The 22,467-nt window shown below is 46.7% G+C and overlaps 9 protein-coding genes across 9 annotated transcripts; 6 read left to right on the top strand and 3 right to left on the bottom strand.

The window, feature by feature from the left end:
• Positions 1 to 399: 399 nt before the first annotated feature.
• N7537_002130 (bestrophin family protein) lies at positions 400 to 1,814 on the top strand (the record flags this gene model as incomplete). The annotated part of the gene is made up of 4 exons (XM_056893188.1): positions 400 to 538; positions 593 to 734; positions 788 to 1,344; positions 1,412 to 1,814. The coding sequence occupies exons 1-4, from the start codon at positions 414 to 416 to the stop codon at positions 1,812 to 1,814; spliced, it is 1,227 nt and encodes a 408-aa protein (XP_056758183.1). The 5' UTR covers positions 400 to 413.
• Positions 1,815 to 2,125: 311 nt separating this feature from the next.
• Positions 2,126 to 3,582, bottom strand: N7537_002129 (uncharacterized protein; the record flags this gene model as incomplete). The annotated part of the gene is made up of 7 exons (XM_056893187.1): positions 2,126 to 2,342; positions 2,410 to 2,564; positions 2,650 to 2,805; positions 2,866 to 2,988; positions 3,041 to 3,187; positions 3,247 to 3,390; positions 3,439 to 3,582. The coding sequence occupies 7 exons, from the start codon at positions 3,580 to 3,582 to the stop codon at positions 2,126 to 2,128; spliced, it is 1,086 nt and encodes a 361-aa protein (XP_056758182.1).
• Positions 3,583 to 3,798: 216 nt separating this feature from the next.
• vp16 (tethering complex subunit VPS16) lies at positions 3,799 to 6,601 on the top strand (the record flags this gene model as incomplete). Its single annotated transcript, XM_056893186.1, has 7 exons — positions 3,799 to 3,940; positions 3,993 to 4,099; positions 4,152 to 4,280; positions 4,339 to 4,832; positions 4,885 to 4,979; positions 5,030 to 6,300; positions 6,353 to 6,601. The coding sequence occupies 7 exons, from the start codon at positions 3,799 to 3,801 to the stop codon at positions 6,599 to 6,601; spliced, it is 2,487 nt and encodes an 828-aa protein (XP_056758181.1).
• A 50-nt stretch (positions 6,602 to 6,651) lies between these two features.
• N7537_002127 (Alb1 domain-containing protein) lies at positions 6,652 to 7,285 on the bottom strand (the record flags this gene model as incomplete). The annotated part of the gene is made up of 3 exons (XM_056893185.1): positions 6,652 to 6,864; positions 6,920 to 7,212; positions 7,270 to 7,285. The coding sequence occupies 3 exons, from the start codon at positions 7,283 to 7,285 to the stop codon at positions 6,652 to 6,654; spliced, it is 522 nt and encodes a 173-aa protein (XP_056758180.1).
• Positions 7,286 to 7,514: 229 nt separating this feature from the next.
• Positions 7,515 to 9,620, top strand: N7537_002126 (ubiquitin-specific protease UBP1; the record flags this gene model as incomplete). The annotated part of the gene is made up of 1 exon (XM_056893184.1): positions 7,515 to 9,620. One exon carries the CDS (start codon positions 7,515 to 7,517, stop codon positions 9,618 to 9,620), a length of 2,106 nt encoding a protein of 701 aa, XP_056758179.1.
• Positions 9,621 to 10,338: 718 nt separating this feature from the next.
• N7537_002125 (uncharacterized protein) lies at positions 10,339 to 11,343 on the top strand (the record flags this gene model as incomplete). Its single annotated transcript, XM_056893183.1, has 1 exon — positions 10,339 to 11,343. One exon carries the CDS (start codon positions 10,339 to 10,341, stop codon positions 11,341 to 11,343), a length of 1,005 nt encoding a protein of 334 aa, XP_056758178.1.
• A 1,847-nt stretch (positions 11,344 to 13,190) lies between these two features.
• On the bottom strand, positions 13,191 to 13,595 carry N7537_002124 (uncharacterized protein; the record flags this gene model as incomplete). The annotated part of the gene is made up of 3 exons (XM_056893182.1): positions 13,191 to 13,223; positions 13,309 to 13,472; positions 13,532 to 13,595. The coding sequence occupies 3 exons, from the start codon at positions 13,593 to 13,595 to the stop codon at positions 13,191 to 13,193; spliced, it is 261 nt and encodes an 86-aa protein (XP_056758177.1).
• Positions 13,596 to 16,749: 3,154 nt separating this feature from the next.
• Positions 16,750 to 17,358, top strand: N7537_002123 (uncharacterized protein; the record flags this gene model as incomplete). Its single annotated transcript, XM_056893181.1, has 1 exon — positions 16,750 to 17,358. The coding sequence occupies one exon, from the start codon at positions 16,750 to 16,752 to the stop codon at positions 17,356 to 17,358; it is 609 nt and encodes a 202-aa protein (XP_056758176.1).
• A 2,700-nt stretch (positions 17,359 to 20,058) lies between these two features.
• On the top strand, positions 20,059 to 21,482 carry N7537_002122 (HNH endonuclease signature motif containing protein; the record flags this gene model as incomplete). Its single annotated transcript, XM_056893180.1, has 5 exons — positions 20,059 to 20,303; positions 20,455 to 20,483; positions 20,594 to 20,874; positions 20,930 to 21,097; positions 21,156 to 21,482. 5 exons carry the CDS (start codon positions 20,059 to 20,061, stop codon positions 21,480 to 21,482), a joined length of 1,050 nt encoding a protein of 349 aa, XP_056758175.1.
• Positions 21,483 to 22,467: the final 985 nt, after the last annotated feature.

The raw sequence follows: 22,467 nt of genomic DNA, 5'->3' as shown, positions 1-22,467 counted from the left end.
GTCCATAAGCGAAAAGATAGCCATCCGCACGATTTCGTGCAGGTGCACTTTCATTGGCTCAAATCTAGGCCGAACTACGCTTTTTACGACATAGATGAGACCACCACACGGAGACGTTGACACATTAATCCCATTACAGCATATATTCTGATAACCACCTTGTTACGATGAATACAGTCGACCTGCTCTATATACAGTCACGTGTTTACCGGCACTAAGATACCCAAGTGGGTCCGGAACCAAAGAGTCGCAGGACCCGCTTTCAACCTCGGAATGTTGACGATTTCAATTTCCCCCAGATTACAGGGCTTGATTGAATACTAAGAGCCGAAGACGACCATCTCCTGGGATCCACGGACAGGGATCAGCCTCACAGATCAATCTGGGCTCGATCGGCTCAGACCTTAAGCAAGATGAGGTTAAATTTCAGCGAGCCACCCACTCCAACCTTGAGTCGCCAAAACACTACAATACAAGGTCATCATCAACGGCGTGGTACTCATCCCCACCGCCTGTCATCGCGGGCAAAGCCAAGAAGGTGAGCTACTCATTTGATATCTTCTAATCACCCACATGTGCTAACATTGATCAGATGGCCACTTGTCTTCCGCTTTATCAAAGGTGCAATCCATGGTGCCATATTAGTCCCGGTCTTTCTGCATGCTGTATTCACAGCCCTGATTGTTTACTTGGACACATACGTATTCGAGACTGTCGGTCTACCTAGCACGATCGTATGTATGCCCAACCAACCAGACAAAATATCAACTAAACATAACAAAAATAGATCCCATCTTTATCTATTGTCGTAGGTCTGATGCTTGTCTTCCGTAACCAAACGTCCTACAATCGATTCTGGGACGGGCGGAATGGAATGAACACGCTCAACACATGCGTGCGTAACCTCGTCCGTACAATCGCAACAAATAGCTACAACTCAAAGCGGGGACCACCCACCGCCGCAGAGCGCGAGGATATCGAGCGTACTGTCCGAATCCTTATGGCTATCCCGTATGCCGTGAAAAATCATTTGCGCGCTGAATGGGGCGCTGCTTGGGTCTTTGGTAATGCTGCTGATGAGAATCTGAACATACATCCGTCCACTCTTTATAACCCCGAATATGCAAACCTGTTACCTGCGGGCCTTGAGGGCCATGAAGATGAGGGACTAGGTCTCCCTTTCCAGTTGACTTTCTTTATCGATGGGTTTATCAAGCGTGGCGAGGAGCGTGGCTGGTATCCTGCGCCTGGCGCCAGTCAGATGCAGGCTCAGTTGAATACCTTGACTGATGCATATGGGAGGATGGAAACGATAAAGTTGACTCCGATCCCAGTGGCTCATTTGTAAGATTCATGACTCTGATGCGGTTGAGTTATGCTTGTTTGTTTCAGTTACTGACTTTGAAATCAGGATTCACCAAAAGCAAGTCCTTGCCCTGTTTGGCTGTGTGTTACCGTTTGCTATGGTCGATGAGATGGGATGGTGGGCCGTCCCCATTGTCAGCCTTGTTATCTTTACACTCTATGGTATTGAAGGAATTGGCTCGCAGCTGGAAGATCCCTTTGGCTACGACAGAAACGATATCAAAATGGACGCTATTGTCGGTGACTCCAAGACTGAAATCGACGTTGTTTTGGCTGAGTGGCGCACGCACTCGAAAGCCATGGAGGCGTTAAGAGAACAGCCCGCTGGCGCAGTTCATGGCAATTTATGCTTAACGCCTGATCGAAATGAATCAGGAAACGGAAGTGTGGACGGGAAGTATACGCCTCCAGACTTGTTTTTGAGGTTGAGGCCGAGTACTGGTAGGTGAAAGTTTGGATATAGAATATCTATCGGGTGTGTGTATAGGCACAATTATCTACATGTATAGCCTCAACTTAGCATTAGAAATATCAATGTATCTGTGAACTAGAATGAAAGTCCACGCAATATTCTTCATGGACTGAATGTACCTAACCTGGCTTAAGGCTTGCTAGTTCTACTGTAGGTGAGGATATGGAAATTGACATGGCGGGATTTCACTCGCCATGAATTGAATTATCATAAGTACACAACTTTGGTCTATATCGGCTGGGTATCTAATGCGGTAATCAAGAATAGCTAAGCAGGTGCATCGAAATATCATACAGGCGGCTCGAGCGCCAGAACGCCTTCCAGTATTGAATCCGGTGTAACATCGGCGAGAACATCAGATATCGCATGTAAATTACTTCCATATTGCAGACTGCGGTCTTCGCCAGGGGGAGTGACAATAATACGATGGCGAAAGACTTTCCTGGCGGCTAGGGCCACGATGGAAGGAGTCAGATAATCGATACCATGCAAAGGAGCTAGAAGTCTGAGGAGTAAAATCAATAAAATGAGCTAGATGTACGTGGTTTCGCTGAGGATATATTTGGACTCACTGTGCAAATCGAGAAAATTGAATATTTGCATTGGCAGATACGCCACCTGCAACAGCACGACTGAGCCGCAGAAATACAACGATATCCTGGACGTATCGAACGACTTCTGCGCTCATGCTCACCGACGCACTTGTTTCCCGAAGTTGTTCCATCACCTGTGAGTTGATCAACCGGTATTAGATCGCGATGTTCAGTTCGTGATTCTAAAATCGAAGTAGATTGGAATAACGTCAAACTTACTAACGGGCTGACCGTAACACTCTTCGATTGCTTGCCCTTCGACTTATGAATAACAGAGGAAGCGGAAACTTGTCCATCTGAAAGCCAGTCATTCTCTTCAAGATAAGTATACCCGTCCTCTGGGCTGTGGAAATGAGAAATGAAGAGATTATCATTCTACTACGGGATTAGCTAAAGTAGAGTAACCAAAATGCGGGCGTACAGATAAATACTTACCATGTGCGGTTTCAAAGGCGGTTTGAGCTGATCGAAATCTCGTGCCACAAGAGGGATGAAAAGGAAGTCCTGAGGTGCAGCTAAGGTCCCGCTCTCGGTGACCAACTCCCTCGATCGCATTAACTATCCCGCTTGTCAATATTTTCTTTACTGAGTTGTCAATCGGAATACATACCTGCAACATGTTCATTTGGATATCATCACTGACAAAATTGAAGTTCTTGGCGACTACAATATTGACAATGTTACTGCTGAGTTGTGAGAAGGGAGTGAGTGATTTGCTGTAATCCCCAAGACTCTTATAGGAAGAACGTTTGCTTGACTGATATTATTAGCTTGTAGCCGTGGAATCATAGCAAAACAATTGAAATATCAACATACTGATTCAGTGGTCAACCACGGACGCGATGGCCGATAGTTTGCGCGCGCATCCGGGGTGAGAATGTCAATAAAGATGTCGTCAATAGATGTTGCAGATGAACAGTCAAGGATGCAATATGAATAATTGAATGTAGTTGAGCCGATCTGTCTTTCATTAGAGATTATCTCGATATCCTGGGTGCATTGACATACTAAGGCGAGTTCTTTGGCCAGGTCATTAATACAGTGGGGGGTGGTCTCAATCAAACAATGTTCGCGGGCAACAAGGCACAGTAAAATGGCTACTTCAAGGTCAGATAATTGTCGAGCAATATCAGCAAGATCTGTATAATCCATGTTTGAAAAGAGGACCAAGTTGGCCAATGAATATGCAGCAACTATCAAAGAGAAGTCGAGGATTGTGGTGGGGAATTTCCGCCTGGTAAATAAGGCGATAAAACCACCAGATCAGGTCTAGCGCGCGTGACCCCATCCTCCCGATCAACAGCTCGAACATCCAACAACTGCCCAGGTAGAGGATTCAGTGCCTCATCTGTGATCAAATCCACAGTCATGCCACCCAATCCACTTGCAAATTGGGAAAAGGTTGGAGACAGCTTTTATCGCAAGATTGCCGTTTATGACGCCATCTTCGAGGACGACATCGAGTTAGAGAACTACATTGTCGCGGGCGCCCCCTACGGAGGAGCTATTGGTAATTCCCCATTTTTGGAGAAACCGGAGATCTGGACTAACGTGGAAATCAGCGCTTTATCGCGACGAGAGCAAGCCATTCAGGCTTCGCGATGGACAGGGTTCCCGTTCCACAATCGATGTTTATTCATCCTCTGGACAGAAAATCAATCGTATAAACGTTTGTTGGCATTTTATGGTTGAATCCTAAAGACAATACTAATTCGTTTTAGTGGGAGCAAGCCACTATTCGTGGGCTAGGCTGGTCTGATAAGGAAGAGCTCCTGGTCGTCTCTGAGGACGGAACAGTGCGACGCTATTTCGGATTGGACGGCGAGTTTACATCCTTCTCTCTCGGAAATGTGAGACATAGTGAATGCCTGCTCTAGACATACTATACGGAATCTAACAATGTAACAGGGCGCCGAAGAGTATGGCGTGAGAGCCTGCCAGTTTTGGTCATCTGGCCTCGTTGCATTGCTGTCCAATAACCAGCTAATTGCCGTATCCAAATATGATGAGCCGCGTCCGCGGCTCTTGGCACCTTGTCCAGAAGGCGAGGTATCATCATGGGCTTTAATTCCACCCGCGCATACACTCTCACGCTCTGTTGAGGTTCTGTTGGCTGTTGACAAAACCGTCTTTTTGATAGACTCAACAGAAGCCGAAGACAAGATTCTGCAAGATGGCCCATTCAAACACATCAGTGTGTCCCCAACAGGGCGCTTTGTCACACTTTTCACCGCAGAAGGAAAGTTATGGGTAGTCAGCAATGACTTCCAAAACAAGTTCAGCGAATATGATTCAAAGTCTCGGGTTCCGCCAAATACTGTGAATTGGTGTGGTGATGATGCTGTCATCCTTGGATGGGAAGATGAAATTCATCTTGTTGGCCCCAACGGCGTCGCATCAAAGTGAGTGGTCCTTTTTTGTGTAATATCTGCGAGCACGATCTAATCATTCTAGATACTACTACGATGGCCGCGTCCATGTCATACCAGAGTTTGATGGAGTTCGTCTCATAACTAATGACACATGTGAATTCGTTCACAAGGTCACTAGTAAGTTAAAATCCCAAGGAAACATCCAAATTATAATTGACAATTTCCAGGTGTCACTGAAGAGATATTCCGTCTTGGGTCATCTTCTCCCGCTTCTGTGCTACTAGATTCGGTAGACCAACTAGAAAAGAAATCACCCAAGGCTGATGAGAACATCCAGCGTATCCGATCGAGTTTGCCATCAGCAGTTGACACTTGCATCAAAGCGGCAGGTCATGAATTCGACGCCTACTGGCAGAAACGCCTGTTGAAAGCCGCATCATTCGGCAAATCCGTACTCGAACTTTACAATAGCGATGAGTTCGTTGAGATGACCGAAAAACTACGCGTTCTCAAAGCATTGAGGGACTATAAGATCGGGCTGCCATTATCGTACGAACAATACTTGCGCCTCACACCGGAAGGACTCATTGAACGCCTAATCAGCCGGCATGAATATCTGCTTGCAATAAGGATTTCGGAATACCTACAGATTCCCGCAGATAAGATCTATGTCCATTGGGCAAGCCAGAAGGTGAAGGTCTCGACTGTTGATGACGAAGCTGTATGCAAGCTTATTGTCCAAAGACTCGATGGAAAGCCGGGAATCTCGTTTGAGGTTATCGCTCAAGCTGCTTATGATGAGGGTCGATCTCACCTAGCTACCCAATTGCTAAACCATGAGCCACGGGCCGGCAAGCAAGTTCCTCTACTTTTGAACATGGAAGAAGACGAGCTTGCTCTTGATAAGGCAATTGAGAGTGGTGATGATGACTTGGTGAACTACGTGCTTCTGCATCTTAAGAGCAAGCTTCCTTTGGCAAGCTTCTTCCGAATGATCAACACCCGACCAATGGCTTCTGCACTTGTGGAGACTGCTGCCCGAGGTGATGACATCGAGCTACTGAAAGACTTGTTCTACCAAGACGATCGACCCATTGATGGCGCTAATGTGCTACTGTCAGAAGCATTGCGCGATGCGGACTTGACGCGCCAAACCGAGAAACTCCATCTAGCATCTCGCCTCTTGTCGGATTCCAAGGAACCTACAGTGGTACTAAACCAGAAATTAATCTCTGAGGCCTCCCAGCTTTTGAAAACCCAAGACGCATTGGATAAAGACTTAGCAGATCACAGCGAGTTCCTCGGTCTTAGTCTCAACGAGACGGTCTACAGACTTGTCCGAGGTGGTTACGGTAAGAGAGCACATAAGATTCAAAGTGAATTCAAAATGCCTGAAAAAACATTTTGGTGGTTGAGATTGAGAGCTTTGGTGGCGAAACGTGACTGGGGCGAGCTGGAAGAAATCGCTAAACTCAAGAAATCCCCAATCGGATGGGAGGTAAGACAGTCGAGAATCCTAAACTACTGGAATAGGCGCTCACACAAGATAGCCTTTCTACAACGAGATTTTGGGTGCTGGAAACACAAAACTTGCTTCAGGATTCGTGCCAAAGTGCACCCACTTGCCCCCTGCTGAGAGAATCGAAATGTGGGTAAAGTGCGGTATGATCGTGAAGGCCGGAGAAGAGGCACAGAAGACTAAGGACCTTAACACCCTGGAACTCCTCCGCACTAAAGCATCTGGCCCCGCAGCCACCGAAATTGAGCGCATGATCAATCAACTGAGGCCAAGGAAATGAGCCCACCAACAACGTTCAACATGTATCACACAGGCCCGCTCCAGGGCTGTTCAGGTGATCTCGTCGGCTTCATCAATAGTCGTAGAGTCGTCAATTGCAGGATTGGAGTCTTCAGTTGCGATCTGGAAGATGTTCTTTACGACAGGAATCTTAGAAGATGCCGAATCTTCGGCCATCGCCTCGTCATCCTCGTCCTCGTCATCATCATCTTGTGGAAGAGCGTTGAACGCCAAGGTTCTACGGTTGGTATCTTCCCAATCAGCCTAATTCAATGTCAGCACCTGTACGCCAGAACGAAACGACTATCTGTTTTCATACTCTTCGGGAGTTGACGGTCTTGCCGCGAGCCAGACTTTTAGCCTTCTTGATTTCCAATTGATCCATCACGGCCTCGGCTCGGTCCATTCCCTTCTGTTGCCTTAATCGCTGAGCCCTTGAAACCTTGTCATTCTTCTTCTGCTTTTTCTGGATACCGGAAGTGGCGCGGTCAGCCAGAACCGAAGGCCTTGTTGTGGTAGGAGATTCCGCTCGGGGAAGCGAAGTCACCGACTTGTCCAGGTCGAGACTCGGGGACGCTGCCCTCCGTGCTGCACGGGAACGCTGGGACTGGTCTGTTTAAATATTAGACACTCAAATATCAATGTATGCGAGATTCGTAGTCAACTTACTTTTGCTCTTCGCCATGGTTGCTGTTTTGAAGAATTATCAATCTCGTGGGGTGAAATCGCTATCGATAGAAAAAAGTTTACGGCAGACCAAACCAACCAAAAGTGCATCTTTTCCGCGCAAACATGTATACCTTCATGTCATCTTCTGCACGCGTCTTGACACTCCCACGTTCTCTATCAATCTATGCTAATGCTTATGCTGGCGGATTTTTCTTGCCACATATCTCCTTCTAGCTTTATTGACAATGAACACCCGCGACGGGCGCTCTGAGATCTTTTCTAACCGCCCCGATCAGTACGCAAGCCGCAACAGCCATTATGAAACCGCCCTCACGACTTTACAAAACAATCAAGCGCTAGCCTACATTTTTATTGCTCTCATCTCGGTACCCATTGTTCTTGGCTACCTCGGACTTGTTCCCATATCGCTATTCCAGCTCCCCTGGGATCTTATTGTCTATTTTACACCCTCTCGAATCGTTATCGCTTTGGACCCTCGCATATCGACCTCCGAACCCAACTCCCTAGCCTTGTCGCCTTTGCCCTTCCAAGATAAAAGTGACGCGATGAAACGGATTCTTGGCTTGGACAATAACGCTTACTTCCCCTTCTTCTCCCGGTCAAGATCACTGTCTATATTCGGAAATGCGCTGCTAGGAAACACCGAGGATGTCACACCCCCGGGGCTCGGAAACTGGAACAACTCGTGTTTCCAGAACAGCATCATACAAGGATTGGCTTCTTTGAAATATCTCTCTGAGTTTCTGGGACACAACGTGGACAACCTCTCCGGGAAGGCTTCCGTCTCGACCCACAAGGCACTACTAGACCTCATTGACCGTCTGAATAGCGCCTCCAAAAGTGGAACCAAACTGTGGATCTCCGGGCCCCTCAAGTCCATGAGTAGCTGGCAACAGCAAGATGCGCAAGAGTATTTTTCCAAGTTGCTCAATCAAATTGACCATGAGGCCGAGCTATGCTCACGCGGAGAGACTTTGAACATGGGATTGAAAATTGCAGGACCCGATGAGAACATTTTTAGAGACAGCGACTGTGACGACCCGGTAACGCCTTGGGAACCCGAATCCCTCCCATCGACGGATAAGCTTTATCTTGATGGGGTTTCATCTTGTAATCCTCTCGAAGGTCTACTCGCTCAACGGGTTGGGTGCATGGAATGCGGATGGAGCGAAGGGCTCTCGTTAATTCCTTTCAACTGCCTCACTGTGCCTCTGGGCAAAAGATCTTCGTACGATGTTCGCGAATGCTTGGACCAATACATGACGCTTGAGCCTATTGAAGGCGTGGAATGCTCTAAGTGCACGCTGTTGCATCGACAAGAGCAGCTTATCAACTTGATCAAGGGATTTGAGGCCGATGAGAGTCGGTCAGACAGCCCCGACGAACCTCAGCCCTTCGATGCTGTGAAACTGTCAGCCTACTCGCGGTTGGAGGCTGTCAAGACGGCTTTGGACGGCAATGATTTCAGCGAAAACACGTTGGCAAAGGAGTGCCATATCAACTCAAAGAACCGAATCTCCACCACGAAATCTCGACAAGCCGTCATTGCGCGGGCTCCTCGCTGTCTTGCTATCCACATCAACCGTAGCGTTTTTGATGAGTACACCGGGGCGTTGGAGAAGAATCTCGCGGCAGTGACGTTTCCTCAAATGATTGATTTGAACAATTGGTGTCTTGGCACCCAAGCCGCCGGAAAATCCGGCGACAACTCTGAGCATTGGGAAACAAACCCTTCGCGGTCCATGCTTCCGCACCCTGGCGAATCAATTCATGTCCCTAGCAGACAATATCAATTACGCGCAATCATCACCCATTACGGCCGGCATGAGAATGGACACTATATCTGCTATCGCAAGTATCCGACATCGGAATTCACAGCTCCTGCACCGGACGAGATCCTTCAAGCTGAGGGTGACAAGGACAAGCCCGAGCGTTGGTGGCGCCTCAGCGACGATGACGTGCAGATGGTTAGTGAAGGTCATGTGATGACCCAGGGGGGTGCTTTCATGCTGTTCTACGAAGTTGTGAATGATTCCGTCTCCCCGTGTTCGACTCGATCTGCGACCCCAGAACATGACCTATACGACAGGTACGCAGAGTCTACTCAGTTTGGAAGTGAAGACTCCATGTGCAACTCGGCCATACCGAAGGACATCTCCACTCCGTCTACTGTCACCGACTTCGAATCTACCACTTCCCATGAAACCAGTATTTCATTGCCGATGGACGACTTGCTTTCTGCCGACCAGTCTTTGAAGGTCCCAAACGTGATTGGCACTGATGCTGAACGGAATGATAAACTGGACTCGGTCTCTACCATCATTGCATGATCACCTCTTCACATGTTTTCTGAATTTTTTCTTTTTGTCTTTGCCCGCATAGCCGTGCCCTGTGGCTGGCTACTGCATCATCATGATACCCGATACCACGTTCCATTTAAGGCGTTGATTTGAGCTCCACTGTTTTTGGGCGTATTTTGTGTAAATTAATGTACTATTATGGGGACCCGACGCGAGAATTGACTTATTGAACCGATACGTGTCGATTGGCTTTAGCCTGACTGTAATTCCGTAGGCTCATTCATTGCAGCTCAGCCATCGCCGAGTTCTAAGGCTACTATCGTCGTCGATAGTGATGCAGGTTCTGGGGATGATTGGAGATAAGATCCCCGCATTTAGATATGAGCACCTTGTGAACAGCACGGCTGGTGGTCCGGAATCACCTCATCCAGAGTACCTTGGGGCCAGCCATAGCATAAAAGTACAACACTCTTTTTCTCGCAAAATCGGATTTGAGACTTCTTTTCAAACTTCTTTTTACATTTGCAGCGAGTTCTACAGGGAATCTAGCAATTCTGATACAAACTAAATCTGCTTCTTTCTCAGACGTTGGATATTGGGAATTGCCTCCGAGTTCATATAGATCCTGAAGGTCCCCCGGGGTCCTCATTTCGTATCTGATCGTCATAAGGTATGATATTGTCGCCAATACTTGATAAACCTGGTTCCTATTCTAATTCAGCAGAAGTATTCTACATCATCTTCAATAATGTCTATCACCAAACCCTCACAACCACACGACATATTCCTCATCAATGAGCTACTAGAGAACATTCTTCTACATACAGATATGAGAACTCTATTAACATCTGCTCAACGCGTATCTCGCGTTTGGAACACCATGATCAAAACATCAGTCAGACTCCAAGAGTCTCTTTTCTTCAAACCCTCCAAAATCGAATTGTCGGATCCCTCACAGCGCCTTCGCAATCCGCTCCTAGAAGATGTTCTCTGGGCTCAATTCTTCCTCAAGCAGCAACGAACTTCAGAGTCAAAAATTACCGAAGTAAGCAGATTTCCGCTGGAGGAACCTGAGCGTCGAAAGCTCAAGTTCTACCTGCGAAAGGACGCCAGTTGGAAAGGAATGTTACTTCAACAACCACCGACATCATCAATCGGAGTTCTTGAAATCATCAAAAAGTCAGACTCGGAATTCACCAAATTATCCGTCAGCCCAACCGAGTCCCTACGGATGGGCCACATCATGACTCTTCTCGAAAGAGGCAGCACGCTAGTTCCAACGCGCAACAAATGGATACTGTGGAGCGGACGATCCCGTGTAATGCCCTTGAACTTCGAATGCTGGACGCCCAAATGGGTCTACGAACCAAGTACGCTACGACCAGTCCAGGAATGGATCCCGGAAAATATAGACTGGGATAGTCTCCGGCTGGAGGTGGCATCGATGTATTTGAATGATTTCGATTGTGGTGTGGTCATTGTATCTGAACGGAGACAGATGCTTTTCCAGGGCGAGGATCGAGTGCACAGGGAGAGCAAACTCGATCGTCGGTTGCAGAAAGCGTTTGGGGAATGTCAGGTGGAGGTTGGAAGGAAACATATAAATCACTCTTGGATTCCTATCAAAGGTGTTGGTGCTGATCGGAGATGGATCCTTAGGCCCTGTTCTGCTACTCCTCTTGTTCCGTCGCTAAGTGACTCGTCTGAGACTTCAGATTCGTCTTCTATGTCTTCATTTTCTTTGTCTCTCTAGGAATCCAGGAAGGGTTTCGGTTTCTGATCGGACCTAATACATATGTCAGGATTAGTGGACATCGAAGCAGAGTGAAACTAGGTTACCATGCATATAACCTCACTTAGGATGAGGGTTAACTGCGTTTAGAACGTCTGAGTTCTCGAAATCTTCGGGTTGTGGTTTATTACCAACCATTTTAGAGAGAATGAGAATACCAGATGTGGTTTTGTGAAGCGGTTCACGGCAGTAAGAAAATAAATAATAACAGAAAGAAGAATTTGGTCGTTTCTATAGAGCACAATTATCTAGACTGTTGTATCTCAGTAGCAATGACGGCAAACAACGACAAATAAACAAAGAAATGGCGAAGACACTAGCTACAACACATGCTTATCAGATTTACTATCAGAGATACAATAGGATTGACGCATGGTTGTCGGAAAGCTAAGAAATGAATGCTATCAGAACTGAGAATGGTGAAATTGTTCGAATAGTTCTACTCCCAGATTAATACTTCTCCTAGGCAGAGACCACCATACTGGGGAGATGGTCGCCACGAATTACTTAGGTGGTTTAATAAATTGGCTTATAGCCAACAGCGACTCGCGGATATATATAATCGCAACAACTTTCGAATATGGTAACATATTTCAACATAATAAAATTCAATGTTTTTAATCGCATACGCTCAACTAAATAGTAGGATGGTATCCTTCTATAATCTATTGCTATACCTAGGGTTTTATGATCCGTTTGCCTTCATAGCATAACTTAGGCAAAGGTGACATATAGCTGACCTTGGCTTAAAACAAGCGTTTAGTCTAGTGCCCCACTTCAATTCAAGAAATAGGGAAGCGTTTCAAGATTTGTCGCTAGTCTTGTTGGCACAAAAGAGGGCACTGGAGAGGATAGCGAGAGACGAAGCTAGTCACCTGGGCACTTCAAGACCTCCAAGTCAAACAATGTCGGTCGCAAATCCCAACAGAAGTCCCAACCCTCATCTCGCAAACATCTACAACAGCCCAAATTTCAGGTGCATATTTCAAGCCAAATAGGAAAGAAACACAATTCACCGCCAGTCCATCCGACCCGTGTATCAGGGATAGCCAACCAGGCAACGAACCCATGTCATTTTAGCGCGACCAGGATTGTCACCACGGGATAACACTATCAACGACCCCTGTTCGGATATTGTCCATCCTCACTCGGTTGGGCATACGATGTTGCCAGCCTGTACGACCAGGATGTTACTTTTTTTTGCTGTCGAAATTTACCGTAGCATCTAGACGCGCAGAGCGCGGATGTCAGTACCCAGCGCAGATTGAAACGTTGATGCGCCCGAAGCATTCATGCCCGGCATTGTACAGGAACAACGGCTCGTCACGTCAGGACAAAGCAATTGCTGGCTAGTCCAAAGTAGGCAAGTCGAAGAATGCAGCGGAGACGCATCGTCTACAATGTTAACGCGGGTTCACGGCCTACCGCAGTTTCCCTTCGGCTTTGGACATAAGTGGGTGTTGCAGCGCGGAGTGTCGAAACGTGCTCGAAAATAAACCACCGGAGGTATATTGATGATTTCCTTTCATGAGACGGAGACAATCCTCCCTGGCTTGTTTCTGGTTGACGTTTGTTCCGTCTTGGGAATTTCCTAAAGCGTATCCGGGAAAGCGACCGTGGCGATCACGTATTACCCGGTCGCAAATATCGGTCAAGGCAGATCCTTTGACGGAGTAATTTATGTGAGTAGGTACAATGTGAGTTCTGACACAGAAAAGATGATTTGATTGGAGTCGGCAGAAGAGATAATGGCAAACCTTTGTATCCAATGGCGATAGCTGCTGTAGCGGTCTCAGAGATGGGCTGTCTTATCTCACAATCATCACAATGTTGGCGTCGGTCTAGATTATGGGCCTACGACTATGCTATCCGTGCGGATCTTACTGATGCTCGCACAGTCCCTGCGATGAATAAGGGGGCGCTTACTCCGTATTGATCTGGGATATGATCAAAGTTGACTGTTAAGCAAGCCCCATGGACACGTCTCGGGTACACCGTCAACCCGCCACCACCATCACACCCTTGTCGATCGACGCAGCCGAGACCGCGGATAGTGTCCCGGAAGGATCTTGGGTTTCTCACACTGCACACTGCAAAAAAAAGGACCGTGTACGTAGCTACTGCGTACTTACAGAATGTGCTATCTCACATTCTTCAAATTCTCCGCTGGCGGAATGTGGGTCGGGACCCCATGGGGTGGATGTGTTTTCCATGGTTCAAAATACTCTTATCCTTTAGCGCCCGCGGCATCAACCCTGGATGAGTTGCATCTATCGAGAATTCGTGCAGATGTGGCAAACTTGGAAAAGGTACCTAGAAAATGGAATTAGGTGGCTATTGAGTCGGTGAGTCAAGGTACCGGAACTTGTTTCTGTCATATTTAATTTTTACTGTTTACTCATGTTTATGATCACAGAGGCTAGACCTCGGTCCGAGTTGATATAACAGAGTAAATCGGGAGATTAAAATATGTTGTACCTTCTAGACAGTGTGGATTCAATATTCAACCTCTTTTCTTCAGCAGTGCTATTCTATTATGTATGCAAGAGCAGACCCGACCGGCTGTGTCCTTGCAATTTTAGTTCAGAGATCTTGCATGTGAACTGCATATGAACTGCAGATGAGCTGCATGGTATAAGCTGCAGGGAAACCTGGGAAGGGCTGGAAGGGGCCTGTGTGGATCTGAGCTCCAATGCACTTTTTACAAAGACCACACAATTCAATATGCAAATCAAGCTCCTTTCCACCCTGCATTTACTGACGTTGTTCATACTTGGATCCAGTTTACAATAACCAGTCCACCAATATGTGCATGTAAACTATATATGACATGGTTTGGTCTTTGACCCAAGCTGAGTTTCACACAGCTGGAGATAAACATAGCCGAGGTAGAGCTGATAGACCTCGCTCTCGCCTTCGCTCTCTGAAACAGAACTTTTGTGCCCAACACACCGAATATTCTCCGGGAGATTAACGTGCTTCCAAATCAATACCGGAGCTCAAGCACCCCAGCCCCCCGGGTGGAGCCATCTGTCTCCACCATGAAACCCAGGGGACAGGTAATAGGGCATGCATTGAAAATCCATCAAAAAAAACCGAGAGCCTGGAAAGGGGCAAAGATTGATTGCGACGTGCGCAACGGATCGTGAACCGCGGCCCTCCTCCCATCCAGCAAGCTTTTCACATGTTGCGTGAACTATGTTCAATATGATTTTATTCGGGAGTAGAGTACGGAGTAGCCGGTTCAAAGGCGTTGGACCGCAGAGCTGTCACGTCGATCTGAATTTGATTTCCTGGGTCTGTCGTTGAAACCCCCCGCTTGACCCCTTTCCAAACTTTTTCTCAGGTTCCCCGGCGGGCCGGGACGCGGAAGCATCAATTATGGAGTGGGAGGACGTAAGAGGCGTGGGGGGGATATGCAATTCACATTCCTTTGGCGTTGTCGGGGAATAGATATGTACAATTGCCAAAGTACTCTTGCGATCAATCAGTAGGGAGTTAATACATTTTAAGTGTCCTGGGATATGACGAGTATAATACGGAGTAGAGGTGGCGATCATGTGCCAGAATAGGGAGGATGAAAATTGGTCGTCGGGACACCCAGGATCACGGATTGATCCACTTGGACCGGGGAAGAGCATCATATTCTTCCCCGTAGGCACTAGGCTTGCATTAAGCAAGTCATCTGGTGCATCAGAAAGATTATAAAGACATAAAGGTTGACAGATTGAACGGAAAGGGGCATGACATTCCGGGGGACAGGTCTCCAAAAAAATGATCGAGTTGATAGATGGGAAATGTCTTAGTTATGAGTGGTCTAGACTTGGACGATCTAGACCGACTCAATATTCAATTTATTAATTTAATTGATTTTTGAACAAAGAGCACCCACCAGAGCCTCGGTGTGACTGTGGGGTGGCCTGTGATTTGTGCGAAAATAAGACCGGCTCTTCCTCGGGATTAGTTCGATAAGGGAAGTAATTAGATTTTGGCAGAACTAAAACTCAACGCTCATTCCATATCCGTACTCCGTACGGAGTTGAACGGTAGTATATGGCGGCAAATTAAAAAATGCCGAAGAACTGTATTTATCCGCTATAAAGCCGGCGAAAACAGGCGGGAGAAGTTCCGAGGTTGCGGAAACCGTTAGTTTCCAATCCTTTGGCCGTTCCTTTTCATTTAGATTATAGACTAAGGCTTCTAGACTGGAAAATGGAATTCTCTACTCCGTACGGACTATAGACTGGGCCCGAGTGTGGAGACACGGGGAAACTCCCTTCTACCCAACTCTGTTTAAAAGAACGAGAATAGTTCGTTCTCCCGTGGATGTAAAATTTTCTTCAACTTTGCACAAGTACTTTCGACTATCAACGGTGTTGACGTGTTGAGCCGTGACCGCCAAACGCCCAACAAACCTGATTCCTCAAAACGCTTAGGCGCTCGAAGATTGTGTTTGGTTGCATGCGATTAGGGCTGCAAATTCCACTTGGGCCTGCAGCTCCTGCGACTTTTGTTTTCCTTTCCTTCCCCCGAACGAAGCGGTGAATCCGAGGCATGATCATTGGAGAATTATCATCGCAACTGGAAATACTTCAAACAATCCGATTTTGAGATCAGACCAGATCTTGAGCTTTCTCAGACTGTTGGGCAGCCCTTTCGGGGAAACCTCGATCTCCTGCCGCAAGGGGGAATTGTGGAAATCCAAGATTTGGTGATATCAGATTCTCTCGACCTTATACAATCTACATTATACAAATATCTGTGTCAGACTTGTTAGAGTCAGAGACAGAAGAAAAAAAAAAAAAAAAAAACCAGCGCTAAGTCGGGGATCCGATCTTTCCCCGTGTGTCAGAAATCCAGAAATCCGATACATCTGGAAATTGTCAAATAAAAATAAAGATAAATTCCTTTTTGGGATTTTATTTTTATTTTTTTATTTTTCGTTTGGGTTGATCAGTTCTTCCAAGGTTCCAAGGTTGATCGACAGCCCTTTGTTTGCGGAAACCTCCTTCCGCCTGATTGTTCTGATTTATTTATCATTTATTTTATTTGTTTTATCCATTTTTTATATTTTTGGATTACCTATTTTGGGTTATTTCATTATTTCTTTTTCCTTTCCGGAATTTGATTTTCTCGACTGCAAGGGTGTCGGGAAGTCTAGAAGTCTTTCCCCGGCTTTGATCTTTTGATATCTATTTGTGTGTGTCCTTCTCACCGATCATTGATAAACAACCCTCCTCGACCCTTCTTCATTCTACATTTCGCCTTACACCTTACACCTTACACCCTTCACACTGTTGTCTCTCTCACCCACTGGGCCCTGGTATTGCCAACCCTATTCAACATCTACTCAACAGATCCGCCATCATGATTCCTATTCAGTCACGTCTACATGAGATGTCGCTCCCCAAGGCGGCGGCTCCTATCGCCAGCACAGATCCAGCACAACCTACCTTTGCCTGGAGTGGCAGCGCATCTTCTTCCATGTCAAGTCCTTTCGCCCCTCCACCAACTCCCACCGACTCTCTCCTCGATATCAGCCCACGGAAGTCGTCTTTCTCTAGTGAGATGGGAGCAGCATATGCCTTCCCCTCCTGGCCTAACCGCCCCTCCCTCTCAAGCAACAACTCCGCCGATTCATGTGCCAGCGCCTTTCTCTCTGACGACGACCTCCTGTGGATGCCAGAGAACACGGCCGCTGAGCAAGCCGTGGACGAAGCCTTCAACCAGGACGCCGGTACCATCTGCTCCGTGACCATGGAACAGCAACTTCAGCGCCTCCGTGTGATCGCCGAACAGGAAGATCGGGCCAACTTCCTTGCCAAGGTTGAAGCCCACGCCCGAGCAACCCACGCCCTCCGCACAGCAAAGCAGAGCATTGTGGCAGAGCGTGAGACACCGAAGCGCAAGAAGCACCGCGTCGCGCCCACTCCCAAACGACGTGCTCACTCAGCATCGAAGGTGCTCAGTCAATAAACTCACCGGTGATTCCCGGTGCAGCGCAGGCGCTCTCCGAATAACGCCACGTTCTCTTCACAATCATGTCATTACCGCGCCTTATCTTTTAATTCCACCCCGCATCTCCCCGAGGGGTGCAGAGACCCGCACCAAGCGGTGCCTAACTCGATTTATTTTCCCCTTCAACCGTGATACCCGCGAGATCGCCTCATCCAAGTCTACGAATCACACCAGCAGCCCAAATCTGCAAGCAGCGCAGCATGCCATCGTCGATCGGCAGCCACATCTAAACTTCACCAGGTCGTATCTTTTGAATGCGACCATACATGGGTATGCACGGGCCGACTTCGGGACCCATTTGGACATCCATGGGTCCATTGCCCCCCGCGCTTACCTAATATATCGCTGTCGGCGCTTCCAGAAATCCCACTGGGGCACTGTCACCTATTGTCACCGTCACCTCCGACTCCGACCTTCTTGTCCTTTGTACACACCGCTGGTTCATTTGACTCTGACTCATTTTCCAACTTTCCCATTTGACCTTTTTGTTTTTTTTTTCTTTTTTTTTCCTTTTCAGCGAATCCGTTATTCCCCCCATCCCACGAGGATCATGTTTTTGCATGGAGTTGCAGCGCCTGATTCAGTCATCATTTGACCCTTTTTTTTTTGCCTACCCTCAGGCTTACATCCATGGGGACCCGGTGTTTTCTTTTTCTTTTGATTGTTCTCGGTTTTTAATGAATCCGTCTTTCCTAGCGCTTTGTTCAGATACCCCCGTCTTGTATACCCCCACCATTTGTTTTTCATTATCTTCGGCAATTTGTGATATTTTGCAATTTCCGACAGCGCTTCAGGCCTCCGTGATCTGTTATCGGAATATTGCCCCCCATGTTCGATATCACATTTGTCAATAGCCGTTCTTAGTACATTAGGTAGCCTGAACTAAGCACATTGACCATATCCTGAAACAAGAATATCCTTCCAAATCAAAAAGTAAAACTCACAATCTCAAATCAACCAAGAGTAGTAATCTTATCCAGCATCCCTAAAACTAACTATACATCGAATTTCTTCTTACCCGCGTAACCCCTACCCCAGCCAAGTCCTTGCCACGTTGATGTAGATGTAACTTATTGCCCAAGATGCATACATTCTTGAAATAGAATAATCCCACAGCCGATCGTCAGCCCTGTCCGCCTCGTGTCCCCCGCTTGAGTAACCACCTCACCTCGGCCAACGCAGAGCCGGGAACCCCGAAACTGTGAGGCTGTAACAGCTTATTGCTGCCTATGTATGACACGAGGCCTGCTGGCTGTCGTTGCTGGAATGCAGCAATGCAACAGTGAGATTGGGGCGGTCTTAGTAATCGATTGGGCGAAATGATTGATAATCATGGGACTTGTGTACACGGGTGTATATGCACATTAATGTTTAATTAGACCATCGGAGAATATCGTGAAGTTACGGTTGTTGTTAGGCTACTTTGGTCAGACTTGGGGTTCCAAGATCACCCGGTTCCGATCTTGTTCGCCTCTTACTTTTAGCCGGGATTATTCGGCTATGGTCAAAAAGGAATGTATACCCGGACTTGGTACTATGTATGTATGGGACGCTTAAATGGCACTGGTATACTGGATTTTACCGCTTTCATCCTTGTCTATCACAATTATAAGTTCCATATGGTTGGCGTTTTAGAAAGCCTCGGCGCCCGCAAATAGTCACCTTGCTGTTAACGTTACTATCCTGTTGCCACCGTTGTTGGTTTATCTCTTCTGCATTTACGCTATTTGTCGTGGATGTGTTGCACCAACCCAAAGCGCAAAGTCTCGATATTACGTAGCCTGGGAATTATATTTCATGTAGCAGGGCATATGACGTAACTTTTGCTGTGTTGGTTGTTACTAACTTGAAAGCATCCCGGTAGATTGTGGTTAGAATCACATTTCAATTAGCAGATGATCTACGTGCCTATCTGAGAAGCTTGCCTCTAGAAGAATATCATCTGATAATTATCCGATGTTGGATTCGCAGCATCAAATCATATCGGCTCAGAGTGATGTCCTTTCAAAAGCATGGGATGCAGCATGGGATGCAGCATGTGATAGTGATATTCGATATTTTGATGTGCACCGTAATCTCGTTTGCATCTCTAAAAGGAATTTCATGGAAGTCGCGCAAGGATGAGCAATGCATCTGTCGAGTGAGTTATATCACAGGCCGGGAAGTCGGAATTCCCTGTTTTGGAAATTCGTAGAAGGATCAAATGTATGATTGAACTGCAGAACCATTCCATCATCTCAAGCCCATGTTGGTATCGCCATCACCGCTAACACCGGTAGGGCTCTCTCGAAGTGATATGAGCGAAGGGTAGCTCGATCAAGGGATTCGTATTCGAGTTGTAAACCGGCAGAGGGGGGAAGGAGGAAGAAAGACGAAAGAAAGAACCAAATCCTAGCAAACTAAGATTGAATCTATGCTGTATATCACAGCACAATATCTATATGTATAAGACAGGTAGTAAAGCGTGATATGCAACCTATAAATGGACGCAAAGAGAATACCAATAATCAGATTAGACTCGGTATTTGACGAAGGCGGTGTAGGGCCGATAAGGCACGTAACAGAGCAAAGATACGTTGCCATTATAAGTTAGTTGCTACAACTGCCTTTTTCTTTTTCTTGGTTACTTTTTTTTACCACTGAACTTCAGTGTACAAGATGAAGAAATCTACGAAGCGGAAACCTACGAAGCGGAAGCGTTGTGAATCTCCACAAGCATCTATGCAGAACCCCGATGCCCCCACATTCCCCCCACGTAGATCGGCTAGGACTGAGGAAAAAACAGAAAAGGTTGAAGCTCGAAGTCCAATTGGCCATGAATCTTCAGTCCGAACCCCACCAGAGGTTCTCGATGCCAGCGAATGGGAAGCCCTCAAGGCCGAAGCCTTGGACGTTTTATCGCGGTACACTCCACCAGAAGACGATAGAGACTCGAATTTAGTCGTCACGTACCAAGCAAGCCCTCTTGGACTTTCTGCCCTCAGGGGGCCGCGAAGCAATCGCCCGTGAAATTCTCAAGTCCGAAACAAGTGACACACTTTTCTGTGCGTTCAGAAATATTGTCACATACCTCCTGATACCCAGTAAGCGCCAACATTTCATACGCAATTGCACTCATAAGTGAAGGATAATACATATTTATATCTCCACCATAGTCCATATATCTATCTAGACTAAACTAATATTCCTCTAGTTAGAGCAGCAGGCGGGAAACCCCCTTCCGTACAGTCGTCCCCTTTCTCCGAGTATCAAGTAGATGAAACTTCTGAACGGGCAAAATTAACGGAGCCACAAGTCCGTCGCCAGCAATTTGTTGACGGTTGTTTTAATCGTGATAACAAGATATGTGTTGTGTCGGGTTTCCTTAGCAATGGTGAATGGGAGCAGCAGGGCGAACCTCCCGAGGTCCTCCATGGAAATCTTGAGGCCGCACACATTTTGCCAATCAGCTTCGGCAAGTTCAATCAGTCTACGGTATAGTACTATTTTGTCTATCTACCCAGAAAGACCATAAGCTAATAGCTAAAAGGCTTCAAAAGCTAAGACTTCTTCTATGTGGGAAATGATACATAAATGTTTTCCTTCCACCCTTCCCTCTCTCGAAGCGGCCACAATCGATAATCTTGATAATGGCGTGCTCTTACACAGGACGATCCATTCTGACTTTGGTCACTTTGAATGCGCGTTCCAGCCGAGTGTAAGACTTTAAAGCTGATTATTAGGTTAACCAGGTTATAGCTAATAGTTATCACTAGGGTGCTGATAACACCTACCGTTTCGTCCACTACAAACGATTTTCTCTGGAAATGAAATCATATGCACCACACGGAGCAGAGATAAAGTTCAAACAGGCTCCTGGATACGAAGAGCTCCAATTACCCAATAAGGAGTACTTGGAGTGTCATTATCGACTGTCGCAGGTATTTCATGCCACTGGCATGGGTGAATATATCGACAGGAACCTACAGCGCCGGGATGAAATGAAGGCAGCAACAAGCGGCTCATGCCTGGCAGAAAATGGAACCTCCGACCTCACCGATATCTTTAATGTCGCCTTATGGGGTACTACAGTGCATTCCTAGACACAGATCTGTCTGTATAGACCTTGAAGGTCCCCCGAGAGTCCCCGGGTTCCTCATTCGCTACCTGAACGTTATAGAGTACGATATTCTCCCTAATACTTGGTAAACCTGGTTTCTATTTTGATTACTCCTATTCTAATTTAGTGGAAGTATTATGTATCATCTTGAATAATATCTATTGGCGAACTATAGCCATATGATTTCATCGTCGATGCAATTGCAAAAATTAGTGCCAGGAACGTTGTTCAGAGACCTGATGTATCAGGCCTGAGGTAACTGTCGCCTGAGTAGTCTGTCTAAATGTACTGGTTAACCTACCTTTCTCTTCACCTTTTACAGGGTCATCAATGTCCAATTTTAACCAATATAGCCCCTGCTTCTCGTTTCTCCCCTTTAGACCTCTCCATGATGACAATGAGTTTCACTAATTTCTTCCACGGCGCAAGCTACACTAGATACTCCGCAGCTCCTCGATATTCTCCGTTGATCTCACCCAAATTTAAGGATCATCAGGAACTGGATTACGTATGGGTGCAAAGCCGATTGTTTCCTATTCGGGCATCCAACGCCGACCCCGAGATGCTAAGACTTGACCTTGAAGGCAATTCAGCAATCCTGAAGCGATTAATTTCCCATCCCTCTGTGCGAAGAAAAATGCCTTCACATTGTGGTTTGTGCCCAAGCCCAAGGGATTTCGCGACCAGGATGTCTCAATCTTTGAAGCACACCGTTGAAGTATGACCCATCTTGAATATAATTCTTGTATCGTGTTGACAGGCATGGGACTTGCTGATCCAGGCTGGAATCGGCGCTTTCCCCCAATATATTCCTCGGAGTTATACTTTGCCGAAGCTTGTCTGATAAAAAGCGGAACAGACGAAAGAAGACGTATTTTGTATTGTGAACTTTTGACTTGGTTAACATCATGCTCTCTGGCCGAGGAGTCGAATAGGCAAGGCCCGGGATGCACACTATATGAGAAGCA

This window comes from Penicillium hordei (assembly GCF_028827395.1).
Source record: "Penicillium hordei strain IBT 12815 chromosome Unknown utg000001l_segment0_segment0, whole genome shotgun sequence".
NCBI classification, from domain to species: domain Eukaryota; kingdom Fungi; phylum Ascomycota; class Eurotiomycetes; order Eurotiales; family Aspergillaceae; genus Penicillium; species Penicillium hordei.
The sequence above is the reverse complement of the archived record's forward strand: the minus strand, read 5'-3'. Positions and strand labels throughout refer to the sequence as shown.